Below are 15,635 nucleotides of genomic sequence, written 5' to 3'. Positions count from 1 at the left end.
GAGTTGCTGCGGACACCGTAACTCTACAGTTATACCCGATACTAAATCAGTATGGCTCTCCTCCGGCAGACGCCGCTATATTAAACGACACGACAAGGAGTGCGTGCGAGAGAGACAGAAAATCAGTCTGAGCGTGACGTCGGGGGCTGCGTAGCCAGTGCAAATTGATTTGTTCCTTTTGGCTATAAAAATGATCTGATCTGATCCAGATTCAGCAATCTGATAGATATGGTCATTATCTATGATTCTGCGTTAGTTTTCTCGAATGTGCAATATTGTGGATGCAACAGATTTTCGTCCTTTGTGGGGGCGGAAAAGGGTGGGGCGAAATTCTGAGATATACGTTTTATAGTGAGATCTAACAGGAGTGCGGATACTAAATTTGGTTACTCTAGCGTTAATAGTCTCTGAGATTTGTGGATGCCCCAGATTTTCCTCCTTTGCGGGGGAGGAAGGCGGTGTGGCGAAATTTTGACACAAAATGGTCAAGGTCAGATATCACAGGAGTGTGGATACCAAATTTGGTTGTTCTAGCTCTTATGGGTTCTGAGATCCTTGAACTCATATTTTGCAATTGGCAAAACCGACCATGAAACCTGTGTGTTAGAGAGAGACAGAGCGAGAAAGAATGAAATTGTTTTCTTGATTCTGGCTATAATAATTATACGATCTGGTTCAGATTTTGCATTTTAGAAGATATAGTCATCTTCTACGATTCTGCGTTTTAAGTTTTCTCGTATCGTCGAAATTGTGGATGCCACAGATTTTCGCCTTTTGTGGGGGCGGAAGTGGGCGGGGCAAAGTTTTGAAATATTCTTGTAGCAGTGACATATCACAGAAGTCTGGATCCAAAACATCGTTGCTCTAGCTCTTATAGTCTTTGAGCACTAGGCGCTGAAGGGGACGGACAGACGGACAGACGGACGGACGGACAGACGGACAGACGGACGGGCGGACAGACATGGCTCAATCGAGTCGGCTATTGATGCTGATCAAGAATATATATACTTTATGGGGTCGTAAACGATTCCTTCTGGACGTTACACAAATCCACTTTCACCACAAATCTAATATACCCCAATACTCATTTTGAGTATCGGGTATAAAAATCGGTAAAAAAAATGGTTCGGAAGTGGGTCGGAATTTGTTGTCGATTTGAGGAAAATCAGCCTCCAAGCACGGATTGTACTCTACTACCACAATGCGAGCTCTTACATATACGCCCACATTTCAAAATTTTTTAATTTCCGCAAAAAGTATTGACTTTACTTGCCCTTATGGTCTTTCAGATGATGGTCATCCGTTTATTTCAAATGAAACAAACAGAAGACATATTTCATGATCAGGAATGTAGTTACTGCAATATAGAATCTGCAATGTATCCTTATCCAAGAAAAACACACATAACACAAGGGATTTCACTTCAATTCAATTTAATATAATAAGCGCTTCAAGTCAGCGACTACAGATGGAAGCATCAGACGTATCGATCTTTGATCCTTCCTGCAGAATGAGTGGATGCAGGACCTTGCATCCGGCATAATGGAGTCTGTCCAGGGCCTTGCCGAGGATGCGTGTCTGTTCGTCTGGGCAGAGCTCGCGTTGCATTATGACCAGCTCCTTCTTCAGGCAGTCTTTCAGGTCATCGCGTCCAAAGATACGGTAATTAACGAGCGGCATTTGTTTGGGTAGACGACGCTGCAGCTCTTCAAACTGGGCCCAGTAGCTGTCCGTCTTCAAGGTGAAAATGTAAACCATCAAAACAATTTTATTGCTAGTCGCCACTCGCTCCAGTAGCAGCTTGTTGTTGCTGGGAACCACATCGTGGTCGTGCGACTGAAGGTCGTCGATGATCAGCAGATTCATGCCACAGTCGGACAGCTGGTTCGCAAACTGAAGCAGAAACTTCTGCTCAGCGTCCGGCACACTGGTGGTCCACGAGTAGGTCTGCACGTTTTTCTGCCACGGAAAGTACTGCCGGAGTGCCGTGGCCGTTAGTGTTTTGCCCACGCCCGGGGGTCCGATCAAAGCCACGGAACGGAATTTTTCCTTGACACTCAGGGCATTCTCTATGCGGTTGAGGGCCTGCTCTTGGTTCAGCACCTGTTGGCCTATCTGCTGGAAGATCTTTAACGTGTCCAGTGGCTGACTGCAGTAGATAATGGGGGCCTGTTCGATGGGCCTTTCGGCCGAGTGGAGCGCAAGTGGCTTCAGAGTTTTCTCCCACCATGCCAGCATCTGATGGGATGCATCACAGTACCAAGCCATCAGCCTGTTGGAGGCTCCAAAGTACCATGCCGACAGCTGGTTGGATGTTCCAGAGTACCAGGGTACCTGAGGAGACTCTTCGCTCGCCGCAACTTCCCCGCCGGACTCACTCGCCGCCATCTGAGCGCCGAATGTTAGGAGCAGTGCCACCGCAATAATAGTCGTTACTCCGCCCATCTTTGTAGCTATCAGAAAGTGGTTCTGTGGTGACATTGCTAGTGCAGAAAATTTAGAAACTATGAATTTATATATTCACACAACGACCATAAATATCTGTGTGTTTTTTCCTACTAACAGTTTATACTATCTGATATGTTAAGCAGTAAAAAATAAAATTATAAGCCTGCTGCCATTTCGAAACCTTAGGGGAAATGTGCCGGTTGTGGGCACCCCCCTCGTCCATTTGAACATGCACGCTAAGCAGACGCTACTAATCAGAGTATTGTGAGTGGCGCTTGTACGCTGTGAGCATAATAACGAAATTTGCAATAAAAAAGCCGTTGCAATGAAAATATATTCATCTTTCTTATGTGGGGATCACCATATTTTTTTGCTTTCTTAAATTACTAATACGTTTGTTCTTCTTCAAACTTTAAACACGAAGACATGTATCCAGTCTGTACTCGTGGTGGTAAATCTCAGCGAGAAGTTTTCAAATCATTGGAGGATTCTCCAATCGCGAATTGTCACTTGCTCAAATTATGAAGATGAAACTTTGCCTCGGCCGGACAATGGACTATATTCAGTGTTTGTACCCTTAAAGATTAAGTGTGGATTAGAGTATTTACATAGTTATTGTTTACAAATGAATCAGGCCGATTCTTCTTCGGTCTGGAATAACAACTCAGTGAGATGTTCCATTGAATCATAATCATATTCTTGCTTTGATTGACGCTGGATGGCATTTACATTATCATATTTTCACCACTGACTTCAAGAAACTTTTCTCATCTTTCCTAGATTTGCAGTCCCGCCTGCACTGAGCTTGAAGTGGTGGTCATGGACTGGCTGGCCAAGTTCCTGAAGCTACCCGAACACTTCCAGCATGCCAGCGACGGACCTGGCGGTGGTGTGATTCAAGGCTCGGCGAGTGAAGCAGTGCTGGTAGCTGTTCTGGCCGCTCGGGAGCAGGCAGTGATCAGCTGCAAGGAGACGCATCCCGAACTAAGCGAGAGCGAGGTCCGAGGCAAGTTAATCGCCTACTCATCCGACCAGAGCAACAGTTGCATCGAGAAGGCGGGAGTACTGGCGGCTATGCCCATTAAGTTGCTGCCGGCCGACGACGATCTAATCCTGCGTGGCAATACGCTGAGGAAGGCAATCGAAGACGATGTGGCAGCTGGACTGATACCGGTCATATGTATTGCCACCTTGGGCACCACAGGGACGTGCGCCTACGACGACATCGATTCGCTGGCCGATGTCTGTCAAGCCTTGAATGTGTGGCTGCACGTGGATGCAGCATATGCAGGGGGCGGCTTTGCACTTGAAGAGTGCACGGACCTGCGCAGGGGACTAGATCGCGTGGACTCGCTGAACTTCAACCTGCACAAGTTCATGCTGGTTAATTTTGACTGCTCGGCTATGTGGCTGAGGGACGCAAACAAGGTAGTGGACAGCTTCAATGTAGATCGCATTTACCTGAAGCACAAGCACGAGGGCCAATCTCAGATTCCGGACTTTCGCCACTGGCAGATCCCCCTGGGCCGCCGTTTCCGTGCCCTCAAGGTGTGGATTACTTTCCGCACGCTGGGCGCCGAGGGACTGCGCAGCCATGTGCGTAAGCACATCGCGCTGGCGCAACAATTCGAGGCATTTGTGAGGAACGACTCGCGTTTCGAAATGGTTGCTCCCCAAGCACTGGGATTGGTCTGCTTTCGTCCTAGAGGTGACAATGAACACACCGCTCAGCTTCTTCAGCGACTCATGGAGCGCAAAAAGATCTACATGGTGAAGGCGGAGCATGCTGGACGCCAGTTCCTCAGATTCGCCGTTTGCGGTATGGATGCAAAGCCCTCCGACATTGAGTTTGCCTGGACAGAGATCGAGACGCAGCTGACGGCCCTCCTGGCTGAGAAATCGCTGGCTGCTCGGAAACCTAGCAATGTCTCCGAGCTGACGCAGCACTTTCAGATGCATCTGGCCAGTGATAGCGGGACCCACGAGAAGTCGCAGTGACGGAAATAGCGCCCGATTTATATACAATTGAACTATTTATGTTTAGGATGTCCTTAAGTTGTTCTGTAGATGTTAGAAATAAATTCAATTTAAATCTGAAAAAACCGAGTATTGCTCTTGCGTAGTTAGTTAAATGAAGAAACAATTTGAAAGTGATGAAATTTCTATACACAGTAGAATCCGGCTAGCGACCATAGCGACAAAAATTCGATGACTTGGTTGGTCCTCAATCAAACTATACCGACGATATTTTTCACAATTCAATCGGCTATTGCGACGCGCCGAATAACAAATTCAGCGAAATAATGCCAAAAATGGTCCCAGCAGCTCATTCTCAAGTGATATTGAAAACGAGGATGACATTCCTCTAACGGTTTGGGCAAGAGCTTTAAAAAATCAGCTACCGATTTCGAACTGAGAACTGGATTTTTGTTCTGGAACTGAATTTGTTCTTATTGACAATGGTGTGGCGATTTTTGAGGAATATATTAACATTTATTACAATTTTTGTTTTCATTAAACTAACTAATTTGTTTTATTTTAAAACCTATTACGAACATGGCAACTATAAAACCGAAGTACACTGAATCATTTACTTTTTTTTTTTATACCCGATACTCAAAATGAGTATTGGGGTATATTAGATTTGTGGTAAAAGTGGATGTGTGTAACGTCCAGAAGGAATCGTTTCCGACCCCATAAAGTATATATATTCTTGATCAGCATCAATAGCCGAGTCGATTGAGCCATGTCTGTCTGTCCGTCTGTCCGTCCGTCCGTCTGTCCGTCCCCTTCAGCGCCTAGTGCTCAAAGACTATAAGAGCGAGAGCAACGATGTTTTGGATCCAGACTTCTGTGATATGTCACTGCTACAAAAATATTTCAAAACTTCGCCCCGCCCACTTCCGCCCCCACAAAGGACGAAAATCTGTGGCATCCACAATTTTAAAGATATGAGAAAACCAGAAACGTAGAATTCGAGAGAATGACTATATCTTTAAGACTGCGGAATCTGAATTGGATCGTATCATTATTATAGCCAGCATCAAGAAAACAATTTCATTTTTTCTCGCCCTGTCTCTCTCTAACACACACGTAGCATAGGCGGCTTTGCTTAGAGTAAAACATTAGCGCCTAGATCTCAGAGACTACAAAAGCTAGAGCAACCAAATTTGGTATCCACACTCCTAATATATCGGACCGAGACGAGTTTGTTTCAAAATTTCGCCACACCCCCTTCCGCCCCCGCAAAGGACGAAAATCTGGGGATATTCAAAAATCTCAGAGACTATTAAGGCTAGAGTAACCAAATTTAGTATCCGCACTCCTGTTAGATCTTACTATAAAACGTGTATCTCAAAATTTCGCCCCACCCCCTTCCGCCCACACAAAGGACGAAAATCTGTTGCATCCACAATATTGCACATTCGAGAAAACTAAAAACGCAGAATCATAGATAATGACCATATCTATCAGATTGCTGAATCTGGATCAGATCGGATCATTTTTATAGCCAATAGGAACAAATCAATTTGCAGTGGCTACGCAGCGCCCGACGTCACGCTCAGACTGATTTTCTGTCTCTCTCGCACGCACTCTTTGTCGTGTCGTTTAATATTAGCGGCGTCTGCCGGAGGAGAGCCATACTGACTTAGTATCGGGTATAACCGTAGAGTTGCGGTGTCCGCAGTAACTCACAACGTTCCCCCTCGTTTTTTCTTTGGACGTTGACATGCAATCACTGCATCTTTCAAGAACCGATGCAGTTACTGCACCGTCAAGTGGCCCGTGTGACACCAGCAGAAGGCTGTTACGCGCGGATCCCAGGCAAAGCGCAGCCCTCCTCCCGCCCAACCGACCGAGGGGCGCTGCCGCATGACGCGCGGTGCGTAGCCGAACCAAACGCGAACATGCAAGAAAGATAGCTATTAGACTAACATTCGAGGAAAATTAGTACTAAACTTACTAAGAAACTAAGCATGCAATCAAAGTACAAATACCACTACAGTTACTAATTAATAGAAAGGTGTGTAAGGATTAATAATTTAATAAGAGGAAGAGAATTAGTGGTGGATATAATATGGTAGAGGGAATTATAATCCGAGCATAAGACCCTAAACGGTTCATGCAAGGAATAATTCGATCTACAAAGTGGAAGGAACAACGGTATAAAATTTCTAGTCAGTCTAATAGGAATCGTGAAGTTTATGCGGCTCAACAGATCAGGGCTGTCTATGTCACCCCTGATCAAGTTGTGCATAAATATCACACCAAGTTAACTACGGTTAACTAAGGATGGGAGGTTTACTAATAGTAGTCTACTAGAGTAAGATGGGAGTCTTACACCCGCATCCCAGTTAAGGCCCCGCAGAGCAAAGAGTAAAAAGTTTTTCTGTACTGATTCTATACGGTCCTGGTGTACTTTGTACTGAGGGCACCATACACAGGAGCCGTATTCTAAGATCGGACGAACAAGCGAGGTATAGAGAGTCTTTGTTATATAGGGGTCGTCAAATTCCTTTGACCACCTCTTTATAAACCCAAGCACGCCCATGGCCTTATTTACCATGGTAGAAATGTGTTCGGAAAACTTTAACTTGGGGTCTAACATAACACCCAGATCATCCACCATGGTAATTCTCTCAAGAGAACCACCAAATAGGGTGTAGGGAGCCAACAAAGGGCTAGAACGATGAAATGTCATAACTTTGCATTTCGAGGCATTAAGGTGTAACAAGTTTGCACAACACCATGACTGAAAGTTATTGAGATCGGATTGCAAGCGAGAATGAAATGAAATGTCCTTGTACTGGACACAGAGTTTAACATCATCCGCATACATAAGTACTCGAGAGTATGTTAATACTGAAGGTAAGTCATTAATAAAGAGTGTGAAGAGTAAGGGGCCTAGATGGCTGCCTTGTGGTACTCCCGAAGAAACCTTTACTGGGAAAGAGAGGGAGTTTTTGAAGAGGACTCTTTGAGACCTGGAACAAAGATAGCTAGAAATCCATCTCAGGAGGTTGGGCGGAAACCCTAAAAGGTCAAGTTTATGCGCTAAAAGGGAATGGTTTACAGAGTCGAATGCTTTACTAAAGTCGGTGTAAATAACATCCGTCTGTAAGTTACCTTGAAAGCCTTTAATAATGAAAGAGGTAAACTCTAACAAGTTTGTGGTGGTTGATCGCCGCCTTATAAATCCATGCTGAGTTGGAGATATAAGTGACTTGCAGAGATGTTGCAAGTGCGGAGTTAAAACCTTCTCAAACATTTTAGGAATAGCGGATAACTTTGCTATACCTCTATAATTTTTTGCATCAGACTTGCTACCTTTTTTATGGAGAGGAATTATAAACGATTCCTTCCAGATCGGGGGAAAGCAAGAAGAATCAATGGACAGGGTGAATAGTTTAAGCAAAGGTCCACACAGAGCCTCGGCGCAGTACCTGAGTACACAACCTGGAACCCCGTCTGGACCCGGTGAAAACACCGGCTTAACTAGTCGAAGATCATGAAGTAGGGAACATTCATTTAACAAGGGACTGAAAATGCCGTTCGACCTCGGTAAACCGTATGGGTACGGATGACCAGAGTAGCTTTCCTCAGAATAGGTGGTTTGGAAGAATTGGGAAAACAGATCGGCAATTGCCTGATCATTATTTGCCGACGTATTACAAAATGATAGCAAGGATGGGTGTGCGGACGTTCTACGCTTACTGTTTACGAAGCTGTAAAACTGTTTAGGGTCCTGAGAAAAACGTATCCTGCATCGAGATAGGTAGTTCTTATAGCATTGAGCATTAAGAACTGAAAAGTTTGACCGAGCTAATACATAGCGAGAATGAGAAGTAGGAGAACCCACTTCTTGAAATTTTTTATAAAGTCTTGATTTTAAGTTTTTTAGACTGGATAACTCTTTGGTAAACCAAGGGGGTTTTCCAGATCTAGTCGGACAAGAAAGCGGGACACAAGAATCGAAAAATGTGCCAAGAGCATTGTAAAAAATGTTTGTGCCTTTTATGATATCAGTGCACAAGTACAAAGCGGACCAATCGAAATCCCTAATGAGGTTATTAAGCTTCGCAAACTCGGCTTTCTTGGAGAAATTACACCTTCAAGTTGTTGCATGCGAAGATATCGATAGGTGATATCCCATAGAAGCGGTGAGGAGGAAAGAAGTTCGAACATAGTGGCAAGGCAAAAATTGAAGGGGAAAAGGTTAGCAAGAGTTGCGCCACCTGGTCCTGGAGAGTGAGAGTTCCGCGCGCTCTCCGGAGCCGTTATGAGAGAGGATTTCCGATCTCATCCCATAACGGAGTCCCGAAGCCAACTCACCCACACCCCAAAGAAAGAGAGCCGCCAGCAGCCCTAATCAGGCCATGAACCTAGTTCAAGGTCGATAGAAGAGAGCGATGAGGATCAGCGGCCCGGGAGCATCATACAGAGCAGCTAAGCAAAGAGGGGGTTCAGAGTAAAAATTTCCCGCAACGGAGGAGCATGCGCGCCGGTTGACGGAGAAAGTGCCGTGATTTTTTAGTTTTGAAAGACAAAGTGAGTGGGATGAGGATGGAGTAATGCCCATCACCCGATAAATAAATAAATCTGTGATTCCAGGGGATCAAGATCAGTGAAACACCAGGAACTTTAGAGCTGACCAGCGGGACGGAAAGTAGACCCAAAAAGCACAAGAGTGAGTCCGCTCCAAAGGGGGAGTAAAGAAACCCCAAATTTATTCTTTTTGTTGGCAAATCCATAGGGAATAGTTCACAGCTCCGCCATCCTGGCTTGCTTTTTGCTGGTCTCGAAGAAACTATCCTGGCCACGTAGTGCGGGTCCCTCGCCCATTTAGGGAGAGAGAAAAAATCATCAATTAACATATTTACTCCCATTATTTATTTTTGTTAGACGTCTCCATTTATATGTATATGTTAATACCCTAATTTAAGTTCGTCCATATCTATTTATATATGTAACTTATTTATATTTATTATATTAATTATTCCTATTTATCTATTTATTTATTAACCGCCCGTAATGATAAGATGAAGGGGGAATGAATAGGCAGGCTTAGTTTAGCAAAGATACCATGTAAAAGTAGGAAATTAACGTGAAAATTATAAGAAAGAAAATGAATTGCTAATCGTTTCGTAAGGGGGGAAGAGGAGCCACAGCAACGGGAGGGTAAGGCTGCTGCACATGGCAGGGAGATCCAGAACGTTGTGATTTGGATCTCAGGTAGGGTGGGTACGTCAGAGGTAAAAACATCGACACCTCGACCTGGTCGACGTCTGTGTTGAAGGAAGTTACTGTAATGTTGTTTGTCGAGTAGTGTCCGCTTGCAGTTTTTTTTTGTCGGTTACTTTTGTTGTTTCAATTTTTTCGAGATGTCCAATTAGTTGGTATATTGTGCGACCTGAGGGCTTGGGAAGTACCCAGCCCTGGGATGACTGGCTAGCCGGCCTTGCCCCGAAGAAAACAAAGGTTCGTAACAAAGTCTTTTCTTTTGGATATTCTCGCACCCGTCGCTGGCTACCCGCTCCGGTGATCCGTGCTCCTGAAAACACTATCGATATACTATATATGCCAGAGCTGCCAGATCGCTTAATAAATATAAGCATATGTTCGATATATGATATTAAAACTGCCAACCACCCTATTCCTCAGCTTGAATAAATAATAAATATTTACCAATATTTACCTGGGAGAAACTGTTTCAAAACATATATATATATATTTAGACTAGCGGGATTTCCGACTAGGAGCATGTTACGAACCTTTGTTTTTCTTTGGGGCAAGGCCGGCTAGCCAGTCATCCCAGGGCTGGATACTTCCCAAGCCCTCAGGTCGCACAACAACCAACTGATTGGACATCTCGAACAAAATGAAACAACAAAAATAACCGACAAAAAAAAACTGAAAAAAAACGGACTCTACTCGACAAACAACATTACAGTCTTCCCTCAACACAGACTTGGACCAGGTCGAGGTGTCGATGTTTTACCCCCCGACGCACCCACCCTACCTGAGATCTGAATCACACGTTCCGGATCTCCCTGCCATTGGCAAAAGCCTTACCCTCTCGTTGCTGTGGCTCCTCTCCAATCATCTCTCCTTTCATATGGTGGCAGATCTGTTGGACCTCCGCCGTCTCCTGATGTCTCCCGTCTCTGCCTTCCAGCACCTGGATCCAGGTCCGCATCGGCTATTCCTCGGCGCCAGTTCTGGCTCAACCTCGCCGGCTTCCTTGGAGGCGACTGTGAATTCCATGCGTCATCGTCCTTGGGTCTTTTGGGCATGGTCCCTGTGTTCGGCTTCTGCCTGAGGTGAGCTAGAGGCTGCTGATCGCCATTATTATTATCGTTGTTTTCACCCTGGTCTCTTTCCAATCTCAGATCTTGGATCAATTCCACGTTCTGGCGAAGAGGCGCCATCACCTCTGTTATGGCCCCCATCAGCTCCATAAAGCCGCGACGGATCTCCTCCTGCAACGTCCTACTCAGAGTATCTGCCATGCTGCCTCTCCACGTCTCCTGTGCTTGCGCTATGGCGACATTTACTCCTGAGAGAATCTCGGAGGGCAGTGCGTTCGATTGGCCTGGCAAATTCCAGCTGTCGTCTTCACGCCCCTCAGCGCCCTGTGTGTCCCCGCCTTGCATCTGTCCTTGGAGGTTACCTGGTGGAGGAGTCCTGCGAGTCATTTTCTGCTTAGACCGCAAGTTGTACGCGCTCATCAACCTAGCCCTGTATTTCCCTACCTCGAACTATCCTACTTATCTTTTTATTCAATACAATTAATTATCTACTCTTCTTTCAGAACAATCGCATAAACACTACCTATAACGCCAACTCACTGATCTTCAGCACAAAAACGTTTAATACGGCAAAAACACTAATAAGGGGGAAAGGAACCACAACTACTACTAGGGCCAACTCTGCACATGGTGTTCTACGTCTTTTCCTGTCCAACGTCTAAAATTTGGCGAGCGCTGTTGACTGATCTTATCTTCCTTGAAAGATTAAGAGTCAAGGGCGCTCACTTCCCTACAGTCGCTGTTTCCGCCTACTTCCCTACTGAATGTTCGTTGCGGGATGTTGTAGCTGCTCCGAGTGCAACGCGTGGCCGACATCTGTCCCCACGGGCCACTCAGAACAAAAAATCTCCTTGAGAATCTACTCTCCCGACTCCATCCAGCGGTAAGCAGGGGAAGCGAAAAACAGAAATCTTTCTGACCATTCCTAACTTCGGGTATTTCTTTTTCTTCAGGTTCTCCTTTTGCACACCAGGCACCGGGCCGGTTGCTAACTGGCTTTTGGATTCTCCTCTGCCAGTGCCAAACCAAATCCCCTCTTGAGATTGCCTGCTTCCCGTTGTCAGATAAGTGCCGAAACATCAAACATCAAAAAAAACTATTTACTTTGTGGATTTTTTTCTTGCATCCTCAGGTCCCTCCGCGCCGTGCTTCTGTGAGCCAACTCGTCGAGTCCCTCACAGGCCACCGGAACACCGATGGACCCCAGATTGCAGAATACCACTCGAGATCTATCTTCTCTGCTGGATATTTATAACTTCTTCGACGTCCGTATGATTCGCATCCGTACTCTCCCTCTTTGATGGTCGAGCCAGGACTGCGAGTCCACTTCCCTGTCTCAGATTGGGCGCCATTATTGTTACGAACCTTTGTTTTTCTTTGGGGCAAGGCCGGCTAGCCAGTCATCCCAGGGCTGGATACTTCCCAAGCCCTCAGGTCGCACAACAACCAACTGATTGGACATCTCGAACAAAATGAAACAACAAAAATAACCGACAAAAAAAAACTGAAAAAAAACGGACTCTACTCGACAAACAACATTACAGTCTTCCCTCAACACAGGCTTGGATTTTCGTCGTCGTAGACCACTTTTCGAAATTCACCTTCTTGAAGGCGATGAGAGAGGCGACCGCGGCGAACGTCATTCAATTCCTGGTGCAAGAGGTCTTTTACAAATTCGGGGTGCCAGAGGTGATCCACTCCGACAACGGAAAGCAGTTCCTGTCGAAGACTTTCATGGACATGGTCAGCGGCTTCGGGATCCGACACATGCGCACAGCAGTATACTCGCCGCAAAGCAATGCAGCCGAGAGAGTAAATCGGACGATACTCGCTGCAATAAGGACGTATCTGGAGAAGGATCACAGGGACTGGGACATCTACCTACCGGAGATCGAAGTGTCAATCCGTGACTCCGTGCACGAAGCCACAGGCGTCACGCCGTTCTTCGCTGTATTTGGACAGCAGATGTTCCTGAATGGGAACTGCTATAAGCTGGCGAGGAAGCTGCAGTCTTTGACGGAACACGAAGTGCACGCATTAGATCCCGCGGATAAGCGACACCTCATTCGCGAGCAAATTAAACGCAGCCTACACCAAGCGTATGAGCGGAGCAGCCAGCGTTATAACAAACGGGCCCGAGTCTTTTTCGCCAGACCTGGCCAAGAAGTCTACAGGCGCAACTTCACCCTCAGCGACTTTGGCAAAAGCTACAACGCCAAGTTCGCCCGGAAATTTCTAAAATGCAGAGTCGTACGTCCAGTAGGGAATAACGCCTACGAGCTGGAGGATCTGTCGGGGAGGCCGGTGGGGATTTTTCACGCCAAAGACCTAAAATTGTAGCGAAAATTGCAGACTGGGGACTTCAGAGTTAAAAACACTCACTTAAGGATTATCAGATACGTGGGTGTAAGCCTACGTTGGGCGCTGCAAGATCCTCCTAGGCACTGTAATGTCCGAGAATGCCAGCATTTTTGGTGAAGCTCTTCGATGTTTGCGAATAATTCTCCGCGGCCATGGTCGCTCGAATTTTCGCTAGGTGTTGCATGCGAAGATATCGATAGGCGAGACCCTAGAAGCGCTGAGAGGAAGGTATTTTTTTTGAACAGGGTGGCAGGGCCAAAATTTAAGGGGAAAGGTTAGCGAAGAGTGGCCACCGGGTCCTGGAGAGTTAGAGTTCCGCGCGCTCTCCGGAGCCGTTGTGAGAGGATTTCCGATCTCATCCCATAACGGAGTCCCGAAGCCAACTCACCCACACCCAAAAGAAAAGAGAGCCGACAGCAGCCCGAATCAGGCCATGCCCTTGAACCTAGTTCAAGGGCGATAGAACAGAGAGCGATGGGGATCGGCAGCCGGGAGCATTAAACAGAACAGCCAAGAGGGGGTTCAGAAAAAAAAGTTCCCGCAACGGAGGAGCATGCGCGCCGGACCTAGTGACTTAGCGATTTTTTTTGTTCTGAAAGAAAAAGTGAGTGGGATGAGGATGGAGTAGTGGCCATCACCCTGCAAAAAAATGAATAAAAGATAAATAAATGTGATTCCAGGGGATCCAGATCAGGGAAAGACCAGGAACCAGGACCAGGAAGCATAAGAGTGAGTCCGCTCCAAAGGGGGAGTAAAGAAACCCCAAATTTATTTTTTTGTTGGCCGTAGGGAATAGGTCACAGCTCCGCCACCCTGGCCTGTTGTTCCTGCTGGTCTCGAAGGATCAGACCTGGCCACGTAGTGCGGGACCCTCGCCCACTTAGGGAGAAAAAAAAAAGCACATCAACTTATTTACGCCCATTAATTATTTTTGTTAGACGTCTCTAGTTATAAGTATATGTAATTTAAGTCCGTCCATATTTATTATATATATGTAACCTATTTATTTATATTTATTATATTATTTATTCCTATTAATCTAATTATTTATTAACCGCCAGTAGTACTAAGATGAGGGGGGGATGAATAGGCAGGCCTAGTTTAGAAATGATATCGTGTGAAAATAGGAAATGAAGTGAAGATTATAACGAAGAAATGAATTGTTAAGCGTTTCGTATGGGGGGAAGAGGAGCCACAGCAACGAGAGGGTAAGGCTTTTGCCAATGGCAGGGAGATCCGGAACGTGTGATTCAGATCTCAGGTAGGGTGGGTGCGTCGGGGGTAAAACATCGACACCTCGACCTGGTCCAAGTCTGTGTTGAGGGAAGACTGTAATGTTGTTTGTCGAGTAGAGTCCGTTTTTTTCAGTTTTTTTTTGTCGGTTATTTTTGTTGTTTCATTTTGTTCGAGATGTCCAATCAGTTGGTTGTTGTGCGACCTGAGGGCTTGGGAAGTATCCAGCCCTGGGATGACTGGCTAGCCGGCCTTGCCCCAAAGAAAAACAAAGGTTCGTAACAAGCAATCAAACTATTAAAACAGAAATATCTAGCTGTCTGGCAGCACTGCTCTGAAGGGCTGGAGAAAGATTGATGTTCGTGACTATCGATGTTCATCGATTGGCTCTCGCCCGCCAGGTTTGGATCGAATCGCAAGAGTATATTCTCCCAGCAACAAACCAAGCAGCCAGTCCACAACCCGGAGATCCATGATGATAATACGGATGAGACTCCGTAAGCGTGCCCCACTACATCTGGAACTCTGAATCGTATAAAATTGGCTTTAGCTCAGAGCTTCGATTTTGTTTCCAAGAAATTTTTTAATTTATGCTGAAATATCGGCTGATCGAAATCCTCCTCCTATCCTGTTTATTTAATTGATACCTTATCCTAATGCATACCCTGCATACCTAAAAAAATTTGAAATTTCCAATTTCAAATCCAAACGTCATGCATGTATAATTGCATCATACGAGCGGGTAGCCAGCGACGGGTGCGAGAATATCCAAAAGAAAAAGACTTGAAGGTGTAATTTCTCCAAGAAAGTAAATGATTCAGTGTACTTCGGTTTTATGGTTGCCATGTTCGTAATAAAACAAATTAGTTTTTTAATCAAAACAAAAATTGTAATAAATGTTAATATATTCCTCAAAAATCGCCACACCATTGTCAAATTCAGTTCCAGAACAAAAATCCAGTTCTCAGTTCGAAATCGGTAGCTGATTTTTTAAAGCTCTTGCCCAAACCGTTAGAGGAATGTCATCCTCGTTTTCAATATCACTTGAGAATGAGCTGCTGGGACCATTTTTGGCATTATTTCGCTGAATTTGTTATTCGGCGCGTCGCAATAGCCGATTGAATTGTGAAAAATATCGTCGGTATAGTTTGATTGAGGACCAACCAAGTCATCGAATTTTTGTCGCTATGGTCGCTAGCCGGATTCTACTGTGTATAGAAATTTCATCACTTTCAAATTGTTTCTTCATTTAACTAACTACGCAAGAGCAATACTCGGTTTTTT

General features: G+C 45.4%; 2 protein-coding genes across 2 annotated transcripts; one reads left to right on the top strand and one right to left on the bottom strand.

Annotated features, from left to right (window-relative positions):
* Positions 1 to 1,400: 1,400 nt before the first annotated feature.
* Positions 1,401 to 2,585, bottom strand: LOC108161405. Its single transcript, XM_017295656.2, has one exon. It carries the CDS (start codon positions 2,479 to 2,481, stop codon positions 1,456 to 1,458), a length of 1,026 nt encoding a protein of 341 aa, XP_017151145.1. The 5' UTR covers positions 2,482 to 2,585; the 3' UTR covers positions 1,401 to 1,455.
* An 837-nt stretch (positions 2,586 to 3,422) lies between these two features.
* LOC117189005 (3,4-dihydroxyphenylacetaldehyde synthase-like) lies at positions 3,423 to 4,546 on the top strand. The gene has a single exon (XM_033393842.1). The coding sequence runs from the start codon at positions 3,523 to 3,525 to the stop codon at positions 4,444 to 4,446; it is 924 nt and encodes a 307-aa protein (XP_033249733.1). The 5' UTR covers positions 3,423 to 3,522; the 3' UTR covers positions 4,447 to 4,546.
* Positions 4,547 to 15,635: the final 11,089 nt, after the last annotated feature.

The sequence above is a fragment of the Drosophila miranda genome, chromosome 4 (genome assembly GCF_003369915.1).
Source record: "Drosophila miranda strain MSH22 chromosome 4, D.miranda_PacBio2.1, whole genome shotgun sequence".
Taxonomy (NCBI): domain Eukaryota; kingdom Metazoa; phylum Arthropoda; class Insecta; order Diptera; family Drosophilidae; genus Drosophila; species Drosophila miranda.
This window is presented reverse-complemented; position numbering and strand designations above follow the sequence as displayed.

What these genes read in the sequence shown, in the direction of transcription:
- LOC108161405 (XM_017295656.2), bottom strand. Translation starts at nt 2,481, where the DNA reads ATGTCACCACAGAACCACTTTCTGATAGCTACAAAGATGGGCGGAGTA.
- LOC117189005 (XM_033393842.1), top strand. Translation starts at nt 3,523, where the DNA reads ATGCCCATTAAGTTGCTGCCGGCCGACGACGATCTAATCCTGCGTGGC.